Consider the following 21,281-nt stretch of genomic DNA (forward strand, 5'->3'; position numbering starts at 1 on the left):
TGGAGGGGTTTGTGGATTGTTGATCTAAAATGATTCCCCTCAAACAGAGAACAGAGGGATGGCAGGAAGTTGGGGGCTCTAATTAGAACCTGCCTTCTTCTTCTTTTCATCTCTCTGATGTATTAAAGGCCAGTGAACAAGGTCACAATGGTGCAACTAAACACCAGAGGCACACATCTATGTCAATGGACATAAAATTATTAGAAATTACATACACATGAAAGACCGATACGTTGGCAACAGTTTCAATTGCCTCATATGTAACTGAATATGACAATTGAAACTGTTGCAAGTATGTGTACATATATATATATATATATATATATATACCTTGGCAACAGTTTCAATTGCCCTAGTATTTGATAGTGACAAACATGTGACATAGAAGGTAAAACATTAAAGTATATGAAAAGAAAAATATGACATGTTAGCATGCCGATATTATCATTCAGCTTATAGCACTGCTAGCCACTAGCATAGCTGTAGACTCTTAGTTCCCTGGTTCCCCAAAGCAGCTTAAACCCCTGGAAAGGTTCCTGCTGTGGAAACCCATTACTGGTCATTTGTAATTTTTCTGTGTTGTGACTTTCACAAATGAATTTCCATTCGTCTTCATTGTGTTTGGGTAGAGGCAGATTTCTCAGAGTTGGAAACCTAGAAACCAAATAAAGCCAAAACACATCACCAGAGATTGGTAAATACGTTTTTTGTAATTGTGAGAAGAGACCCTTTAACTTCTGTGCCTTATGTTTATTAATTATCAATATCAAGTTAAATGTGTCCAAATAAAGACTAAAACAGCAACAGAAAAACATAAGATCACAGGACTCATTGTGATTTCACATTGTGTATATGCCAATTAGATCCATAATCCTTTTCAGCCAATTCCTAAAAATATTTTGATCTGAACAAAACTCATAGTGTATCACACATTCTTATAACTGTAGCTGCCACCTTTTTTATTCATTTGAAGGCTTTTATTTGTTCTGTGTGCCTTACTGTGGAAAGCCTTTATTTTCCAAGCCCTATGCTTCAGTGTATTAAATTTAAAATAATGGATAATAATGGACTACATTAAAGTGCTAAGTCTCAGCCTCAATTTGAGTAGGTTTACATCAATGTAGAAAGAATTTTGTGGGAGACAGACTTTTAAACTCATAGTACCCAAAGTTTAGAGGCTCAAAGGTAATTGTACAGATACACATGAAGTCAAATATATTTAATATTCAGTAGAAAATCATTTGTAGTCATTGATTGTCTGAAATCTTTGACCCACAGACATCATCAGATGCTTTGTGTCTTCCCTGGTGATGCTCTCCCAGGCCTTCACTACAGCCACCTAAAGGTCTTACTTGTTGCAGGCTCTCATTGCCTTTAGTCTATATAGTCAAGTGGAATGTAACCCAACTAGTCAAGGATATTTTGCCTCTTCATCCTGAAAAGCTCTTTAGTTACCATGTTTATCAGATTAGGTGATATGCTATGGAACATTTTTTCTCCACAATTTCCTCCTTCCAACATTTTATAGATTTTTTGTTTCATCAGTCCACAGAACTTTGTTATTGTTCCTGTTTTTGAGGCCCACCAGGGGTTTGCATCTTGTGGTGAATACAGGTTTGTATCATGAATTCTCTGACAAGTAAACATGTCCACCTACATCCTAGAGAGCATTCTTGACTTGCTGTGGAGTCATTAAGGGTTTCCAGTTACTTTTGAACCCTTGCAATTTGGGGACTTTGTGCTAAAGGGCTACATCTCACACACAGTCATTTAAATATTGATGTAAGCCTTATTACAATTAAAGCAGAGACTTGGCGTTTTATTGTAGTGTACATTACTTTATTTCAGAGTGAATGTGCTGAAGCACAGTGTGTAACTGTCCAATTCTGGAATTTATGACATTTTACATGTTCATCATCTTAGTTTGTTATGTTGGCAGTCCAAAAATGGTTTCTTAGCACTCAGCATAAAGTACAGCTGAGGCTAGTAGGAATGTCATCAATTTTGCATAAACCACAGTATTGGTCAAACTGAAAGAGCTCAAAATTTTTAAGATTCATACTCTTTGGACCAATTGGAACTTCAATTCATTCCATCTAGTTGATGTATCATTCTGGACGAAAGTGGTGGACTAACCAACACGGCCATTGCCAAAACTACATTGCTAAAAACTACACTTTCAGTAGTGACTAAAAACTACTAACAATTTGTCAGTGAGCCACACTGTTTCACTGGGTTCCTTCATTAACATGAACATGGGCACTGTAGATTGTTTCGAATCAATTCCATACACACCATCAGGCTGCTGTAAATCATCACTAGAGCTGTGGTCAGTAACAGGCAGTCAGCAGTACACTAGTCTGGTGCACCTGATTATTTTGATCATTTGATTAAAAAAAAAAAACCTTTACAATATCTCACTGACAGAAAGAATGTGTATTATATAATTATACTGACAGAAACAGACATTCACAAATCAAGCCACTGGCTGTAATAGATCTCCATCATCTTTATTAATTGGCATCAACAGTTACTCACAGAATTACTTCCTCTTTTGCAACTTTGTCTACAAAATAAAGGTGTGACAAACTTTTGCAGCAATGCTTGATTTTGAGCCATTGAGAGCATTTATTCTGGAAAGTTCTGACTGAAGGAGAGGATTCTGTTGCTTGCTTGACAAACCTCTGAAATAGCTGACATATGTGTGGTATGAAAAAAATAACTTAAGTTCAGTAAAACATTCAAACATGACACCACACACGGGAAAAGTAACAGCACAAATTCCAGCTGCATTTTTTTATTTAGCAAATTCTTAAACTATTATCTTGAGTAGGAGGCAGTGATCAACCAACTACAGTTTTCTGATACTACCAGTTCAGCAACATGTCCACTTCTCTTTCAAATATCATTTACTTCTCACACAAGGGAAAAGAAACTAACAAGCAAAAAATGAATGAATTAATAGAAATTAACAAACAAAACTGTGGCATGTTCTTGTGAAGCCCTAATTCATTTAGCAGTTATAATGTTTTTTCATTCACCTACTACAAAGACACATGCATGTTCAAAGTCACACACACACACACACACACACACACACCGTACACTTAAAAGCTTTGTGGTCTCCAGTCAGTCTGTCCACATTCATACAATCAGGGGAAGCCCAGGAGAGACTGACTGGTGTGTCCCTGTAAATCCAGGCCCCTCTTCCCTGCAGCCAAGCACAATAAACACCCTGAGAGGTTGGCTTCAATCTCCATTTCTTTGGTTTGAATCAGGTGGAGACCCAAAGACCATAGTAACAGTGTATAAAAGAGTGTTTAAACAACCCACCCCTAGGACCCCAGGTGTCTGGGTGGGGGCCACCAAACATCCCCTCTCTGTCATGGGACTTCAAAGGTGTGAGTGGGGTTTGGGTGGGGGATTGAGACAGATTGAGGCAGTTAGCAATTGTTTTTATTTTGAAACATCTTCCTGCCTCGATTCAGGCTTTGGGTGAGGTGGGTCTGCTAGAAGAATCATGGGGATGCATATATTTTCAGAGAAAGACTGGGATGACTTGTAAGCACAGGCTTAGTTAAAACCTAGCCTTGAGTTTGGTGTTCACTTCTGGCTTACAGTGCCTAGAGAGAGTATACATGTGGTTCAATCAGATTTGATTTGTACAGATCACATCCAACTGTGCCCTTCTTGCATCAAAATGGTGAAAAAAACAAAACCGCAAAACTCAGAAAATCTCCAGTGTAAAATAACCAAGACTGTTCATCATTTCATCTACCAAAAAAAACAAAACTAAAACAAAGACCACACAGAAATCATCTCTATATCCCACATTACTTTATTGTTATACATCTATTGATGTCAGTTTCTTTAAAATCATCTTTAAATCTATACCATGTGACAGGGGTTTCTACAAGAAAAACACTTCCTGGTTGCACACCTGGACAGGGGTCCATAAGAAGCCATCCAGGTGAAGCAAGGCATGCTGGGAGGGGAGAGAGGCCTACTACAGCCCAGCAGGGCAGGAATGTTAGCTGCTGACTGCACAAATAAACAGCTAAAATATGTACTTCATACAGTGAACAGCATACATAACGTACACCTGCTAAAACATCACACTGAGCTACATAAGGTAGGAATATAAAACATCATGATGGAAACACAGCATGGCAGCTTTCTGTAATATTTTTATGTTTAAAAAGGCAGACAGTGATATAAGGCGGAAAACAGAAAGATTCTAAAAATGTTAAGATGTAACTGTGATGTATTTCATCTTCATTTTTTACAATCTATGAACAAAGTCACCATAAAGTGATTTCTGATGTCATGTCACTGACTCCAGCTTTGACAGAAACAGCCATTTAGACAAACATCTTCCATAGACTGAACATTTACATTGAAGTACATTGACATTAATTGCATTGAAAATTAAAAACAGAAAGGAAAATGCCATGAAACACGATGGCAGATCATGGTGCATGATTCAAATACACTGAATCAATCAATTTAATAAAGCTGTACAAAATACAGTAAATGCAGTACTGGGTCCCTTATCTCCATGTTAGCATAACACTTCAGACAGATTCTGTATTGCATCTGTGAAGAAAAGGATTTGAGATTTGAGAAGTGTTACTGATACACATAATCAAATTCCATACCCAGTTTCCACTGGAGTCATTCCTGCTTTTCAAAAATCTTCAACCTGCCCCCCGTGGCCCCTTCAGCATTTATCTAACAAGTCTGACACTCCTCACAATGAATTAACATCACTCAGTGCACATCACATAGCACAAAATCTTTTCAATGCATATCCAGTTAGTCTATTCACTGCAGCTTCTTGCCAGGCCTCAAATGGGAAGCCGACAGAGGACCTCCTGGGGAGATGGAGCAGGGTGTGTATGCCTCATGTGAGCATCCATTGAGGGGTGGGGTAGGGTGGGGTGGCTATTTCAAAAGTCATCAGGGGCCAGTTTGGACAGTTACATTGTTACTGAGAGATTATATAGACAACTGTGACCTCTCACCCCTGCCTCACCTCAAATGTATATCCATGGACACTTAAATAGTGTTAAAAATGGACTGATTTAATGTGGTTTTCTGGTTTGTGTGTCAATGTTTCAGATGCAAGTTCAGACATATCTGAGAAACTAAACAGGTGCTTTCATGTGTGTCCTCCTCTCCTCCTTGCCTTCTGCAATCTTTCTATCTGCTCACCTTTCTCTCTTCTCTGTCTTGTCCTTCCCCTTTCTCTTTCTAATTATCCTGCATGTAAGATGCAGGCAGACTTCCAGACTACTTTAGATGATGCAAGGTTGCATCATGACAAAATCTTCATCTGCAGTGTCTCCAGGATTGTCACAATAAAGTTTGGAAGTTAAAGTTAAACTCATACACTGAAGAACATTTGATTTAGTAATGTAGTTTACTGTAGTTTAAAGCTTTTAAAGCTGTGGATGAGGTAACTCAAGTACACCTTAAGTAGGTCAGATGGTGGAAGTAAATTAGAATATAGTGGAACTACAATAGTAGTATAAACATAAACATGCTGACAGACAAAGTGATACAGGGCTGTTGTAGACAGTTGGTCCCATTATTTCACCTGTTTATCCCTTAGGAAGTCTCTCCAGTATTCTTGGTGGTAACCTGTGTTCATTCTGACATTAATTGAAAATGTAAAAAGCAGAAGTAGCTTGGACCAGTTGTGTGATTCTATTTCCAATTCCTTAATCCTTATTCTCAACCTGAAACATTTAATACACATTACAGTTACATTTTATTTGTTCTATTGTGTCCGATTATTCTTAGTCCTCTGCCACTAATATAAACAAACATGAGACATAAAAGAAAAACAGAAAAACCAGACAGACTATTGAAGACAGCAGTTCCCTCCCAAACACAAACCCTGATTCGATCAGTCAACCTCACAGTTTCTGAACTCACTGGCAAAAGCACAGTAGTTTGTCAAAGACTTGACTGATTCTATTTACTACATTCAAAAGAACAGAAATGAGATGAGGATCAACCCATCTTCCCTCAGGTAAATGTCTTGACTTTTACTGTGACCAACCATCAGCAACCACTTTACTTGAAGTGTAGTGGAACAGGTGTGGATTGGCTCAAACTCTGACAGGTGTTGCTACAGCAGTGAGTCACACAGAGGACGTTTAAGGCACTGTGGTTATGGTGCTAGAGACTACTGTAAGTAATGGAAGAGGACTGCTAATGTCATATATTTCATATTTCATATATAATATTAAAGTACATCTGCTACATATACCTGACATGTTTGTATGGATTAGTAAAATAATGAACAGGCTCTGGACAGAATAACTGAGGCTCAGTGGAGTTTTAAATCACCACTTAAATATTCAACAATGGTCTCTGAATGTCAGATGTGCTGTGTACAGTATAATCTACATTATGTTATGTTCCACTGTCCCTATTCTCTGCCCGCTGTTGGGAACTGTTGGATCTCTCTCTGTAAACATAATAATATAAATTGTGAAAAGTGCCTTGAGATAACTTCAATTGATTCAGAGCTATATAAATAAAACTGAATTAAACTAAATTAAATCAGTAACAGTAATAGATGAAGAAAATATACATTCTTTTCATCTTGATAATGAATTGATGACAAAATTGAGGATAAACCCAACACCCAACAATACAGGATTTAAAAAAAGGGTATACTGCAATTTAAAAAAAAAGCCTGCATCCTAGAGACAGTGGGCAGCGCCAGTCTGTTAAAATCTCCTGCTAACGTTTCTGTAAACTGACAGCAGCTCCAGCATACTTATATGGATAAAAACATCACCACCAGAAAGTCAAAGCAGACTCTGCTGTAGTACCAAACAAGTGTAGGGAATCAGTGTGATTCTCTATACTGAGCTGCAGGTACAAAATGTATATGCATTATAAATACGATTTGTGTTAAGAAAAATCAATAAAACTACACATTTTCCCCACAGCACCCATCCCTTATTGGTTATTGGTCTAAGACATTCATTCATTCATTCATTCATTATCTATTCCGCTTATCCGTTAAGGTCGCGGGGGACTGGAGCCTATCGCAGCTGACACTGGGCGAGAGGCAGGGTACACCCTGTACTGATCGCCAGTCCATGGCAGGGCCAACACATACACACAAACAACCATTCACACTCACATTCACACCTACAGGCAATTTAGAGTCAACCAGTTAACCTGCATGTCTGTGGGAGGAAGCTGGAGTAACCAGAGAGAACCCACACAGGCACAGGGAGAACATGCAAACTCCACACAGAAAAACCCCAGGCACGAACCCAGAACCTTCCTGTGAGGCGACAGTGCTAACCACTGCACCACTGTGCCGCCCTTGGTCTGAGACAGTCAAACCAAAATCAGAAAAGTCTAAAGGAAATAATCTCAAACTCAGAAACAGAAGTCTCCCTGGCCTTCCCTGTAGAACTGTTTACTGTTTGTAATTTAAAAATCCATTCACTCCATGAAAGAGCATGAAGTTTAACTGAAGGTCCTCTGAGGAAACTTTGTCATGCTTTAAAATATGTTTTCTGTTCAAAATGCTAATTAGCAACATTAAGTTGTGACAAAATTAAAAAAAACTGGTACAGTACAGACACTTGCTCACAAAGTAGTGTGTATGCAGCAGTGGTCATTGTGTGTTTTACTGTGTGAGTGGATGAATGTACTCGTAGCATCAGTGGGTGTGCTTGTCGCCTTCAGCTGATGGTGCCTCCTGCAGGAAGGGGCTGAAGGACGAACGGATGGTACGACCGCACAGAGGCTGCTGTACCCGGAAGTTGTTCACCATACTCTTCTGTACATCCTCCTCAGCTGAGGTGAACAGAAGGCTCCGGAAGACCGCCAGCTGGAGGGTCAGAGAGAGAGAGTCTTCAAAAGTCTCCACACAGGCTGATTCACTTGATAATTCACTCGATTCTCTCTGCTGTCATGCTAGTTTGCCTTATTGTATAAATGGATGGACATTAGAACTGTTACAGTGTGGGTATACTACTGAACAGAACTACTTTTACCCTCTGTAACCGGTTTTGCTGAGTTCAGCCTAAAACTGCACCAATTACTTTGTGGCCACTTGAGGGCAGCAGAACAGCATCTGCTTTAAACCTCAAAATGTCTCGTGTGCAAACAGTTGCTTTTTACACAGGAAGAGGCTATAAACCTCCATAAAGCTTCAGACGATGGATAATATTTTTCTGTGGGTCACAACAAGCAAAACCTTTCTCATAGTCATTATATTCATTGTTGATATTAAAAATATTAATTGGTGCAACTAAGCCATACTTTCCTATTTGAATTTTCCTGTCAGATTAGCAATGTAGTTCAATGTTAAAACATAAAATAACATTAAAGCCAAAATACAAACCTTGGTTAAAACACACACACGTACCTGATCATGGCTAACTTCAATGTGTTGCTTCATAACAATCCAGGTTACAGACTCAGTCAGAGGAGGTGTTGTCAGTGAGCCATGGTACGTCCAGTAGTCATCAATGTTAACAGGCAGCAGACATGCAGGGTCGAACCTTGTAAACTCCACTACACTGTCCTGCAGACAGCCAGAGACACACACAGCACAAAACACAGCTGTCAGTTAAAGTATGCAGATTAGCATTTCCACTGCCCTGCTGACACACATAGTGTCACATTGCCATATTGTGTGACCTGTCCTATTGAGGACTGCTGTCCATTGTTTTGATATGTTGCTGTAAAACCAGTGCGGTCAATATGTGGTGTGGCAGAAAATACAGGTTTGCTTGAAATCCAAACTTATTTTGTATGGTCTTGTTTTGTTTCCTTTCATTGCAGTAGGGAATAATATTGTATAGTTGGGGATTATAAATTGACTCCCTATGGTGTTTTTAAAATACAGATCAACTCTACAAAGTAGAGTAGTAGTTTTAACTCTGTGTAGTGTGGACCAATATAGACACTTTCAAAGTGTTGAATTTAACTCTATAGGTATTGAATTGCACTGCTGATTTTGCTGTGCAGGGTGACTGCTGACATTTGCGACATTGTTCATTCAAAGGTTCTAATCCCAAACTGCAAACTTCAGTATCATTACATCATAGACACATACTGTATAATGGCAAAAACACAGCACCCTTCAACTATTATCTAAGCATGACGACCATTATTATCGAAACATTATCCAACATAAAATATGTGTTGAGGGCTATACAATTATCTTATTAGATAAACACAAACCTTAGACAGTACTGGTGATAAACAGTGCAGTCACAGTGATGTAAAAGAAGGATGAAGGATGATTGTGACTCCGAGATCATATAGAAATGTATTTTCTTTTTTTTTTTTTTTTTTAATGAGAAACGCTTTATAGAACTTATATCAACCACAATTGTGATCTCAAACAAAGCAGTTTTTTTTAAAATCCATGGATTATCTACAGATTGTCAGTCTATTACAGGGCTGACATAGAGAGACAACCAATCATCCACACTCACATTCACATCTACAGGCAATTTAAAGTCACCAATTAACCTGTATGTCTTTGGATGGTGGGAGGAAGCTGGAGTACCCTGAGGAAACCCACGCAGGCACAGGGAGCACACATGCAAACTCCACACAGAAAAGCCACAGACAAATCAGGGATTGAATCTTCTTGAGGTGAGGCAACAGTGCTAACCACACGCAGTGCCAGAGTCAGTACCCATCATCCAGTAAAGTGCTGGAAGATCTGATAGCAGAATTTTAATCGGACTGTGTAAACGTCACTAAATTTGATCACTAGGCTGATGAGTGCATTTCAGAGATGAGCACAGCATCTTTGAAAAACTAGCGTTGTGATGTGTGTGACTGCAGACTCACCTTGTGTCTGATTGCAGGCAGAGCGTCTACCAGTTTCTGCAGCCCCTCGTGTCTCTTTCCCACCTACAAAAGGATTACTGACATTAATCTGGATTGTATTTAGGGCAAAGCTGCATATGCAGCACATACCATGTACTGTGTACATTCAACACTAACAGAATGTGTTTGTTCACATTGTGGATGCACCACAAGGTAGAAAGCCTGTGTGTGTTCGTAAATGTGTGTACCTTAAGAAAGACTCCAATCACAGCTAGTCCATTGTCCTCCATCACTGCTTCCTCGAACAGACTGTACTTGTCAGAGTTCCAGTGGACCAAGTGGAGCTGAGAATACAAGTATACAAATCCCATTATGATCTCATGTGACTGTGACACATAACCTTGACCTTTTCAGCCCCTCTGTCCTGATCTCAGGCCTACTACTTCTGTCCTCAAAATGACCCTCTAATTCTTTCTCATCTTCCTTTGTCTTTTCAAAATAAGAGTTTCTTCGTGTGACTGACTTATTTTGAATTCACTGCGAAGTGTTTTCTAATTTGTGTTGACATAAATTTTATTGCAAGTTAATAACAGCACTCCAATCAGCACATAGTCAAACAAAATGCTTGAAACCTAACATGCATGAACACAATACATCAGCCACTGACAAAGATGGAATGTTTGTCAGTCAGGGGTGTAACACTTGATCCTCTACACACACACACACACAAATATGAAAACTGCTGAGTATTGAGAACCATGACAAAGACACATTCCCAACAACGTGAAGAGGAGCCCCCCACACACACACACACACAGTGGAAGCTCTTCTTGTGTAAGAAGATACACCCTTTCAGTGTGACTGTATTGACAGAAAGAGCAACAGAGGAACACGGCTGGATCGAAGAATCTAGCAGCATTCCAGACACCAGCTACACAACCAGCAGAGGAAAAACTCTGATATAGATACGGCATTAGAAAGCCTGAACTACACCAAACTTGAGGTTATGGATACCTGTGTGTTTCAAGAGGGACACATGAATAGAACTAAAATGACTACAAACTAAATCAACATTCACACAGTTTAAACAGTGCAGTGTTAAATGCGTTTTCTTTTATTTCTCCTTTCTGCTCTTAACCCTTAAGCCTGGTCTTTTCTTTTTATTATCTGCTTTCTATAGCAGTACATATTTGACTTTTTCCATTCATTGACATGGTCACACTATAAAGCTACTAAACTTAAAAATACTAAACATGCTACCTAAACCCAGCAGGAGGCATTTTGGGTTTTTTTTTTAAGTAGCAAGATGGTGGCACAACAGGATGCAGCTGTTTGATGTGCTGGTACAGCCCGGTCAGTTTATGAATTATACCTGCTATAGCTTCAAACAACCTAACTTCATTCAAAACCAAACACTGCTGTCAGAAGACACTCAAAGCCAGCTAATGCATACACACTACTCAGCAATCACTACACACAACACTTTATTTGCTGTAGGACGTTCTTACACTTATGAAAACGTATGTAAACAAGAAATCCTGCAGCAAAAATAAAAAACTGCATTATGATTTTACAGCAAGTAATATCATTCATTCTGCCTCAGCTTCATGCCTCTGGGCTGGGTCAGGACTTCATCTACATCACAGGCAGTCCTCTCCTTTGCTAAGTGACGGGGAAAGAATCCTTTTGCCAAATCCAGCCTTGGAAAGATTCCAGTCCTGTATCATCACATGCAGCATCCATTGACTGGAGGAGATTCGACTATGATGTCCTGACAATGGAGGCCACTGAGAACCTGCTTACATTTGGTTGCACATGTTGTCCTGCTTCTCTAATTTCATCTGAAACTATAGCTCTTGTTCTTGGTCTTCCTCTTCCTCGTCCTCTTCCTCCTCGTCCACCACCTCTGACACGCACTCCTCTTCCTCTTCTGTTGTTGCACTCCATTGGTGAAATCACAATCCAACTCACACATGCCACTTTTATTTCAAAATATCCTGTTCACTGAATGGATTCCATACACATGACTGGACACACGTGTGCTCAGTGTTGAGTGGTGGTGTGGTAACGATGACAACAGGAGTGTTAGTTGTGTTTAACTTTTGGGGCCTGTGTGTGTCATTCTGGGTCAAAGTGCACCACATTGCAAAATGTGTTTTGTGAATGAGAATGTGTTTCAAGTTTTGCAAAATGGGTGATTCAGATTTGCAAATTGTGTCTAACCAGATGAACAGTGTTTAAAGTTTTGCCAACTGTGTGATTGATTTGATGACGTTATTTTGGAAAATGGGGTTTAATGTTTTGGCAAAACATCAGAAAGTTTTTGCTGACCCCCAGTGGTTTAACCTCAAGGATGTGTCAGTACACTATAATGTCACTGCTGGGTACAGGTGCAACACACTGCACAACAACACATATTAACCTAATTAACTAATCTCTAGTGGGTGGATTTCTACCATTTCGCACAGTACAGTACCAGAGATTTCATATCAATCAACTCAAAAATGAAAGATAGAGAGAGAGGTGGAGATAAATCCTCCTATATGAAGCTTAAATATTTAACTGTATAAGAATAGCTCTGGCTGTATTTTTTGGTGCTGCTCTCCTGATCTGTGTTATACTGTGAGGTAGGGCTCAACAATTTTGGGAAAAAATCCATATATTGTGATTTGACTTGCGATGTAATTTTGAAAGTCAAGCTTCAGTCCAGGATTCACTGTATACATGTAAAACATGATGGAGCAACACCATTTAAGATGTTGAAATATTAACTGCTCTGTGTGCTAACCCATGGATGAGAAGGAAAATATATGAATCCAAAATGTATTTATTCTAACAATAAATGGTATTAAACATAAACATAATGAACCATAGAACAATTCTCACAGAACAAACAGTAGCACCACGTTCTCTTGGCTTCTCTGCAGTAAGAATCAGAGCGACCCACTCTGCCTCACGCTGTCGCTCTGTCCTTCGTTTTCATCAAGTATCTAACTCCACAGTTAGTTTTGTGGTTTGGTCATTTTAAGACGAGATGTGGTTGTAAAGTTTACAGCCTGTCGCTCTGTTGCTCCTGCTCTGTGTGTGTGTGAACTGTGAGGCAGCTAAAAAAGTGTAAGGACGCGTCCACTGACATTCTGTTGTAAAAATAATCGCAGTCTTTGCAAATCACATTAGTTCAAATCGCAATTGCAGTTTAATTTCGATATATATCGTTCAGTCGTACTGTGAGGTGTGAAGTGTAATATTGTCAGCTTCTGTAGAAGAATTCACCAAATTGTTAATTGCTACATATTAAAAAGAAATATTCTTCTTCCTGTTTATCTTGGGTTTCACAACACAAGTTTTACAGGAACCAAATTTAATTTGTGTTCCTGACAACATTACAGAAACACACCCTCATACTTCACTAAATGCATGCTGTTTTTGATGGTAGTGTTGAAATTGGTTGTGTATTTTTATGTGTTCCTCTTTTGTCCCTGCAAAAACCCAGTACAGGACTAATTTATATTTCACGAATTGTCCCTCTGTGTTAGTGTATCCATGTTACAGCACAGATGCAGTACCTCTGCAGGGAAGAGTCTCCTGTCCACGGTGTGCTCTGACCCCCAGGCGTTGCTCTCACCCCAGTGGAAGTGGAACTGACAGAGCCTGAATTTGTCTTGCAGGGGGCCCCCTTTCAGCGCTGCACCAGAAAGTTAGGACATGTAGATCAGTGCATTACACTTTGACAAATGCAGATTTCATAACCCTTTTAAAAGAATGAAACGCCTGTCCTCCAGAGGAATCAGATCATATCTCAAACTGTCTAGTGATTGTTAGTATTAGTAATCGGTGCCTCCTCAAAAGGAGGAAATTATATCACAGAGTTCATCTGCTGTTGTTCAGACAGTAACACTGACCTAGAAACATCCAGGAAACACTAAAGTGAGAGGCTACCATCACCTATAAAGAGATGGCTTTGTATTGCCCCATAAACAGTTTATCAGTGACAATAATACTACCAACAGATAAGGACTCCTCATCTATACATTACAACATTACATGTTGATGCTGGCAAAACATCAATTTCAAGGCTAAATTTTGATTTGTAGTACCTACAGTCATGCCAAGATCACTCCATTGTTTCATTGTTTATATGACTGGTAATACAAGACTGTTCTGTTCTATCATTCTCCACATTTCTCTGTTATGAGCCTGTTTTGTGCTCTTACCAGACTAAGCTCATAATACAAAGACTGAGAGCATGTGACACCTATGAAGCTGTTTATTTTGCAGCTTTAACACATTTTCAAGTCTATCTAAAGAAGACCTACATTTAGAGAATTTCAGGGTTTGGACAGTCATTATGTGTAGCCCAGTAACTACATCCAAATTACCAATACTTTAAACACAGACTCCATAGTAGCTGTTGAGATCAGGAGAGACACGCTAGTCACATGACAATCACCAGATCCACGTGGCAGTGGTTTTTACCAGCAGGTTTACTTGTAGAATTGATTACTGGATTTTCCTCCAGACTGAGGGCTCTTTAAGGAGGGGGGGTGAAGAAAGAGATAATCCTTCTGTGTAGATCAAAACATGCATTCCCCCTGCTGAGATTTACTCCATTCAGACTTAAAGGAGAATTACTGACTTGTTCCAAACCCAGCACTTAATAATGAGGAACTTACATGGAAGAAACTGTAATTTTACTCTCTAGATTTCTACATAGCAATTTATGGCAGAACTGAGTAGATTTACATACATCTTCAAAAAAAGTTTTTTAAATAATATATGTACAGAAGAGCACTCACTTGACTTGTCTGTAGTGTCATCATACTCCACCAGGAAGGAGTAACCGTTATTCCAAATTTGTTGGCAGGTCTCTGGGTTATATTCAGTGACCAGAGGCTTCAGCTCTGAATCGAAGACGCTCTTCCGTACAACAATGTCGATGGGAGACTGGCGATCACCTCCTGGTACCGCGAGAGGTCCCTGCCACATGGGATGCACTGGAGGTGAGGACAGAGGACAGGAAGAAGAAGAAACAGAGAAAGGAAATCAATGATATTTAAAACTTAAAATAGCCATAGCTGAATAACAGCTCCGGTTGCCCATGGAGAGGTAAAATAAATATCTGGAAAGAAAATGCTGACACCTACTTTTCATGTTGTACTCTCCTGCTTCCTTCATTTTTAGACAATCCATTTTGAAAGAAAACAATTAAAGTTGCCTTGTAAAAAATAATTCAAAAATTATACACAGACAGTGCTAAACAGACACACAATCCTTCTTCTTCCTTGAGCCGTTTGAAGGAACTAAAAAAGGAGCAAGTGAGCAACAGTACTTCCTCGTAGCCCTTTTACATTTTTTCCTAAAAGGAAATTACAAAATAAGAGCCAAGTGGGCTGGCTGTACAGAAAGTGACACGCGGAATGTCCTGGCACGCCCCCAGCTCCACTCCACAGCAGGGGAATCAGACCAGGACCTCTGACCAGTCAAACCACCAGCTTGGACCAATGTCTGTCAATGGACCTGACTTCCAATTACCCAAAACTCTGCTCACTTTCCCTACCTCCCTTCTTTTCATTTTCCTGTATCCTTGAAATCCATCACAAAACCACACATCCTAATTAACTTCCAAAATCTTCTACTTAGAAAATAAAAAAGAAGCTCAGTTAAAAAACTATTCCCCTCCCTGCCCTGACCAAGATCTACAGAAATAACCTTTTGAGCACTGTTGTCAAAGAGCAGAAAAGCAGCTCATTTCATTGTTTTCCTCTCCATTCATCCAGCACAGGGCTTAAGGTTTCCACTGTGAGCAAACTAAACAGGTCTGACTGGAAGATGACCTTCATCCGATTTCACCGCTCCTCCTGGGGGAGTTAGCCGCCTGACTTTGTTACTATGCAGACACACAATAACTGCTTGCAAAGCCATTCGTGCTCATTCACTTGGTAATTGTCAACTGTGAGGTTGTCCAGATTTGTGGCATGTCGGTGCGATTGGTTCACCCTGTAGTTCCCCTGAAAGTGTCACATGACAGCCAGAAGTCTTGAATCAGAAAAAGACGTGTGTATGAAATAAGCGAGTTCTCAAATGAGTCTTCAATAACAGTCATGAGGCCTTAACATGTGTAAATATGAATGTGAGAAGGACCCGTGCAAAGCAAACATGAGCACGGATTAAATTTCCTGCAATAAACATATGTCCTGCACAAGTGCTCTTGAACAAGATGTTGACGATGCTGAATCTCTACCCGGCTGCTTGTTTAACTCAGGAACCAAAAACAAAGTCAAAAATACAAAACAAAACAATAAACTAAAAGTAACTTTTTCTACTGACCAGTATTTGACCATTCTCAAACTCAAAGACCACACTACTGCTGTTGCAGGGGTGGTTACGCTCTACATCTTATCCTGGAGACCAATTTTGTTGAACAGTAGCTCAGATAGCAGAGTTCTGCAAACTCAGTGACACATTTCAAGTCCTTCACAATTAAAGTCTCACAAAGATCAGTTCTGATATGCCATGTTGGAATTGGCACTTTTATGCCACCCCGGTTGTGAAGCCATACCGACTGCTGGATACACATAGACTCTTAAAGACAGCACTAGTTGCACAACAATGTATGTTTTTAGTCAATTAGCCCAAAATACAGTTTTTATTTGAAGCTACCAAGCAGGGCCACAACAGTGTGTGGCAGTGCAGCAGTCCCTTGCTGTGTGGTCAGCTAGGCAGCTTGGTACAGCACAATCTTATCTAAGTGCACTATACCAGGCCCATGGTAATAGTTACAAGCCTTACAGCACATTGTGTTCACAAGCATGTGTTTGAATTTATGGATGCATTTTTCTGTGGAAGCTACTGATTTCCATTCAGTTCTGGACTGTGTGAAAATCAACCTGCTGGTAGTGGGGGAAAGTGTAGACAGGAGATATGCACAGCATAACCATGCAACAAGGGCAGAGGTCTATACACACTGAGAACAGACAAGACTTCAAGTTCCTGAAAGTCCCTGTTTAATAACATACAGTGTAGATGGGTAAGAATATTATGTCTTTGAGTCTTTTCTATTATGCTATGTTATCTATTTACATTGCACTGTTGATGTATGTTGTGGTTATCATAGTTGTGTCAGGACAGGTACATTAATCAACTGCAGAAATTCCCTAAAGTGAAACCATTTTCTGGCTGAGATAGTACAGTTTTTAAGGAATATGTTTTGTGTGGGGTGGTAAGGTGGTGCAGCGGGGGAAAGTTGCCTCACAGCAAGAAGGTTCCGGGTTCAAGGCCTGGTTTACCTGGGCTTTGCTTGTGGAGTCTGCATTTCTCCCACGTACCTGTTTGGGTTCTCTACAGGTACAGGTAGCCAATAAGGTAAACTGAATGTCATCACTCATGATCCGATGCTCGATCCCTCTCTCAGTATGGAGAGATCATACTTACTCATTGGAAACTGAGAAAAACAAATTGTTCAAAAATGGAGAACTAGCTTAAAGATTATATGGATTGGACAGCAACAAAACAAGCAGCTACTGCTCTTCACATCCAATGCTTGCTCTATGGTGAATAGTGGTGTGTATGACAGCCCAATATAACGGTTATCTCTGAAGAGTTTTTGTGTCAGTTTTATTGATATAGCCCAAAATCACAAATTGTGACTTTTCCTCAAAGGGAAAATTACTGTAAACCCTGGAGAATACTCTTGACAGTGATGTAAAGTACAACAATCAGTCAACAGTAATGTTGAATTTTTAGTTCCTCCAAACCCACTGGAAAAAATATATTCTACACCCCCATCCTGAAATGATGGCAATATGCAACCCTATTTCAGGGAAGCACAGACCACATCAATTTCCCATGAGTCAGATGCTTTTACCTGATGAATGGAGAATGCAGAAATGTCCCTTTAAAAAGAAAATTAGAAAGTGCATCAGGACAGATCAAAGGGGAGACCAATGAAGTAACAACAAACCCAACTGGACCACTTCAAGAACACTTCAAGAACTTTCAAAGCCTTGGCCAGACGGTGTTCAGTACAATGAGCTTGTTAAAGTTAAATATGAAGAGTGTTTATTATCGTGGTTGAGCATAAAAGTTACTGCACCGGAAAGCTTTTCCCATTTCCGAGGTTTATTTAAAAAAACTTTTTGCATGCTGACTGTGGTTGTAGTTGGCATGAGATAGTGAAGAAGACATGTTTTTGGGTGTGGTGAAGAAGTTGTTGCCACTTGTCAGACCAGCTCAGGTGTCTCCAGTTTTCCACAGGACACATTAAAAGTAAGAAAGTGACTCATACCAGAGGTCTAACATGCACACTGAACAAATGCTCCTCAAGTAGCATGCAGCATATTTATAATAGCATTTATAATATAACTGTGCTATTATTATTTTGAATGTTAACATTTTATCCAAAGTCTTTCACATGATCAAACAAAGCCTCAATGAGGATATACATAGTGAAGATAGGATGAAGACAATGAAGGCACAAAATCATTAAAGTAAATTATCTGTGCGTATTATATATAACAGACTAAAAAACAGCTTGCCTGACACTAAACATATACAGTGACTTCATATACAGGCCCCCAATATAGGTCCTATATGGGACTGTGGTCAGAGATAGACCAGATTAGAAAACCTGGAGCCTGAGATCAGTCTCAAACACAGCTGAGTCAACAGAGGAGTGTTTGACCCAAATCCAGAAATGGGAAAACTCCAGTCCAAGCTTTCCAATTCTCTTCCTGCACGTTTTTTCGGATGACAACAAAAGTCACCATAAACTGATGCTGTGTGACCCACAATGAAAGGCTTTACAGCCACAATGAATACCAAAACGTGAAGAGTGCCATAATACACACGCTGCCACAGTGGGCGGTAATGTCTGAGAGAGAACCATTTCCTTATGAAGCTGTTATGATAACTGACAGCTGCGTCAACACGGTAGAAAGACGAGACGTTGTGTGAGCTACATGTATGTGTACATTTTTTTTCACTGGTACTTACTCTGCGACAGCACATATTTGCTGGAGCACGCGATGAGGTTGCATCTTCTAACAGGCGTTATCCGGTGACTCTTGGTGTGTTTGACGAGATGTCGGTGAAGCTGGGAAGCCAGGGGTCTTATTACGGATGACAAAATCACCATATTGACCAAGCTAACGTTACCAGATTTACTGCAGGCGGCTGGCAAAAGCGACTAAATGTCCTCTAACGTCTTTTAGCCCCACTGTATAGCTAAGTCTTGTTTAACTCAACAAAAGTTACCCTTCAGTCAGCACCGAGTCTGTTCAAAACAAAACTATCGACTGTCTGCTTTCTAATGCCCTCCTACCGTTTGCCTGCAGGCGGGGGAGAGGGCAGGCTTTCGCTTTACACGCATTCAATACGTCAAGTCAACAACCGTTTCGCCTCAACCTGAGGCTATGCCCGTTTAAATCGTGCGCAAATCCTCGATAAATGATAAGATAGTGCTGTTGTTGGAGCTGAACTGTTTGTTCCGTAGGACTGGGTTGGGGGTGGGGTACAGTGCTGACCAATCAGCGGCCTCCTCTGAGGGGCGTTAGCGATAATAATGCCGGAGGGCATTATTGCATCAGTACAGGCCGAACAGGTAGAGTGGTCTTTAAAATGCAAATAAATGATATTTGTATCGTAATCAACATCTTACAATACCATGACGTTAATCATAATGCCAAACATTACGATGAAACTACTGCTAATAATAAAAACATAGAGCTGGAAAGCAGAAATAATATTTTTATTGACTTTGTAAAGAATCTGTAAAATATATTCTTTTACAAATAAAAGTCCTGAATTGTACATTTTACTGAATAAAATGTATTCAATTAAAGTATCAAAGTAAAAATAACTAATCATGATGTTATGTTATCATCTATAGTATTGTTTTATTTCCCACTGCTGGAAGCAGCATTTAAATGTGGGATAGAGCAACATTTTTAAACTACATCACAATCTGTTGGGTAGTTTTATCTAAAAAAAATGTGTCATATTTCATAAACTGATAAAAAAAATAATGTACAAGTACCTCAGTAATTTAAATATTTTAATACAATACTTGAGTAAAAGTACTTAGTCCCTCCCACAGGTGATAACTGCTATGAATAGGAGTCATTTTTGTCATTACATATTATTCCCTAAACAATAAAAGACCTTATTCAGAGCATGTCACAGCTGTAATTAATTACCTGAGTAAAGGCTGCTTGGTTTAATGCGATAGTTAAACAAAACTGAGCATTAATTAATGTGATTAACTGACGAACTTAATCTACTTTCATCCAAAAGTACTTCATGAGAATGAGCATGGAGCATCTCCAGATGCTGCTGTTGTGGAATTTTTCAATGTGTCTCAACTGGGGTGTGTATTTTCACCTTTCTTCTGAAGTTTCATCTAATCAAACAAGATTTTCTTAAGCTTGTATATATATAAAGTTCTGTGTGTAGTAGTCTTGCATCATCTTCTCAAGAATGTCACACTCAGTACAAAGCTGACCACGACTGTCAGACTTTAAACCCTGAACACACAAAATATTTATCAAATACACAAACTGATCTGCTGACATTACACTTTGGCAAAAACACTGTTACAGACGTGTTGATCTGTTTGTAGTTTTAGTGTTTACTGAAGATCATTTTCTGAACTCTCAGACATTTTTAGTGCCATTATGTGTTGATTTATCTTAGCTTGCTGAACTCTGTTACAACAGGCCCTAAAAATAATAAACCAAGTTTAGAATTCCAAAACTATATAAACCAGCTACGAGGGTAGGCTGAAAAGTTTCAAGAGGGGTAGGAAGAGCCTCGAAGATGACCTAAGGTCTGGACGTCCTGCTACAGCCAGCCACCCAAGAAAATTTTGACCATGTTCACCACATGGTCGATGGATGATGTTTAACTGTTAATCAGATAGCTAATGCTGCAGGCATCTCCCGTGACGAGTAGAGAACATTCTGCACAACAAACTTGGCATGTCAAAGGTTTCTGCTCTGTGGGTGCCACGGCTTTTGGCGCCTGATCAAAAGCACACCAGGCTGGTCATGTCACAGGTGCAAACTTGCCACTTTTTGAAGCAGATCTGGCTGGTTTTCTGGAACGTTTCCTCACCCAAGATCAATGTTGGGTCCACCACTTCGAGCCAGAAACCAAACGGCAGTCCATGCGGTGGAAACACCTGTCTTCTCCCCCTCCAAAGAAGGCCAAGGTGGTGTCATTCGCAGGGAAGGTGATGGCCTCCATCTTCTGGGATGCAAAGGGCACTGTGTTCATTGACTACCTTAAGAAAGGCCAAACTATCAATGGACTAACAATGCTTCTGCTTTTCCACTCCCACTCGTATATGCAGAAAACATATATTTTTTAAATGGGATGTATTTGCAGTATGTTTAAAGTGCAAAAATGGTTGGATTTGGATGAAGAACTTTGTACAAACATGAACACAACAAAACATC

The 21,281-nt window shown here is 39.7% G+C and overlaps 1 protein-coding gene across 2 annotated transcripts; it reads right to left on the reverse strand.

Moving 5' to 3' along the window:
• Window positions 1-3,820: 3,820 nt before the first annotated feature.
• On the reverse strand, window positions 3,821-19,326 carry ca5a (carbonic anhydrase Va). 2 transcript variants are annotated; one of them, XM_018704069.2, is made up of 7 exons: window positions 18,820-19,326; window positions 14,625-14,822; window positions 13,395-13,513; window positions 10,077-10,172; window positions 9,850-9,912; window positions 8,408-8,566; window positions 3,821-7,867 (listed from the first exon to the last, which is right to left on the reverse strand). In XM_018704069.2, exons 1-7 carry the CDS (start codon window positions 18,959-18,961, stop codon window positions 7,697-7,699), a joined length of 948 nt encoding a protein of 315 aa, XP_018559585.1. In that variant the 5' UTR covers window positions 18,962-19,326; the 3' UTR covers window positions 3,821-7,696. The 2 variants fall into 2 exon arrangements, with proteins under 2 accessions (XP_018559585.1, XP_018559586.1); XM_018704070.2 differs by lacking the exon at window positions 18,820-19,326 and adding an exon at window positions 14,973-16,067.
• Between the last annotated feature and the right edge of the window lie 1,955 nt (window positions 19,327-21,281).

This window comes from Lates calcarifer, linkage group LG10 (assembly GCF_001640805.2).
Source record: "Lates calcarifer isolate ASB-BC8 linkage group LG10, TLL_Latcal_v3, whole genome shotgun sequence".
In the NCBI taxonomy this organism is placed as follows: Eukaryota; Metazoa; Chordata; class Actinopteri; family Centropomidae; genus Lates; species Lates calcarifer.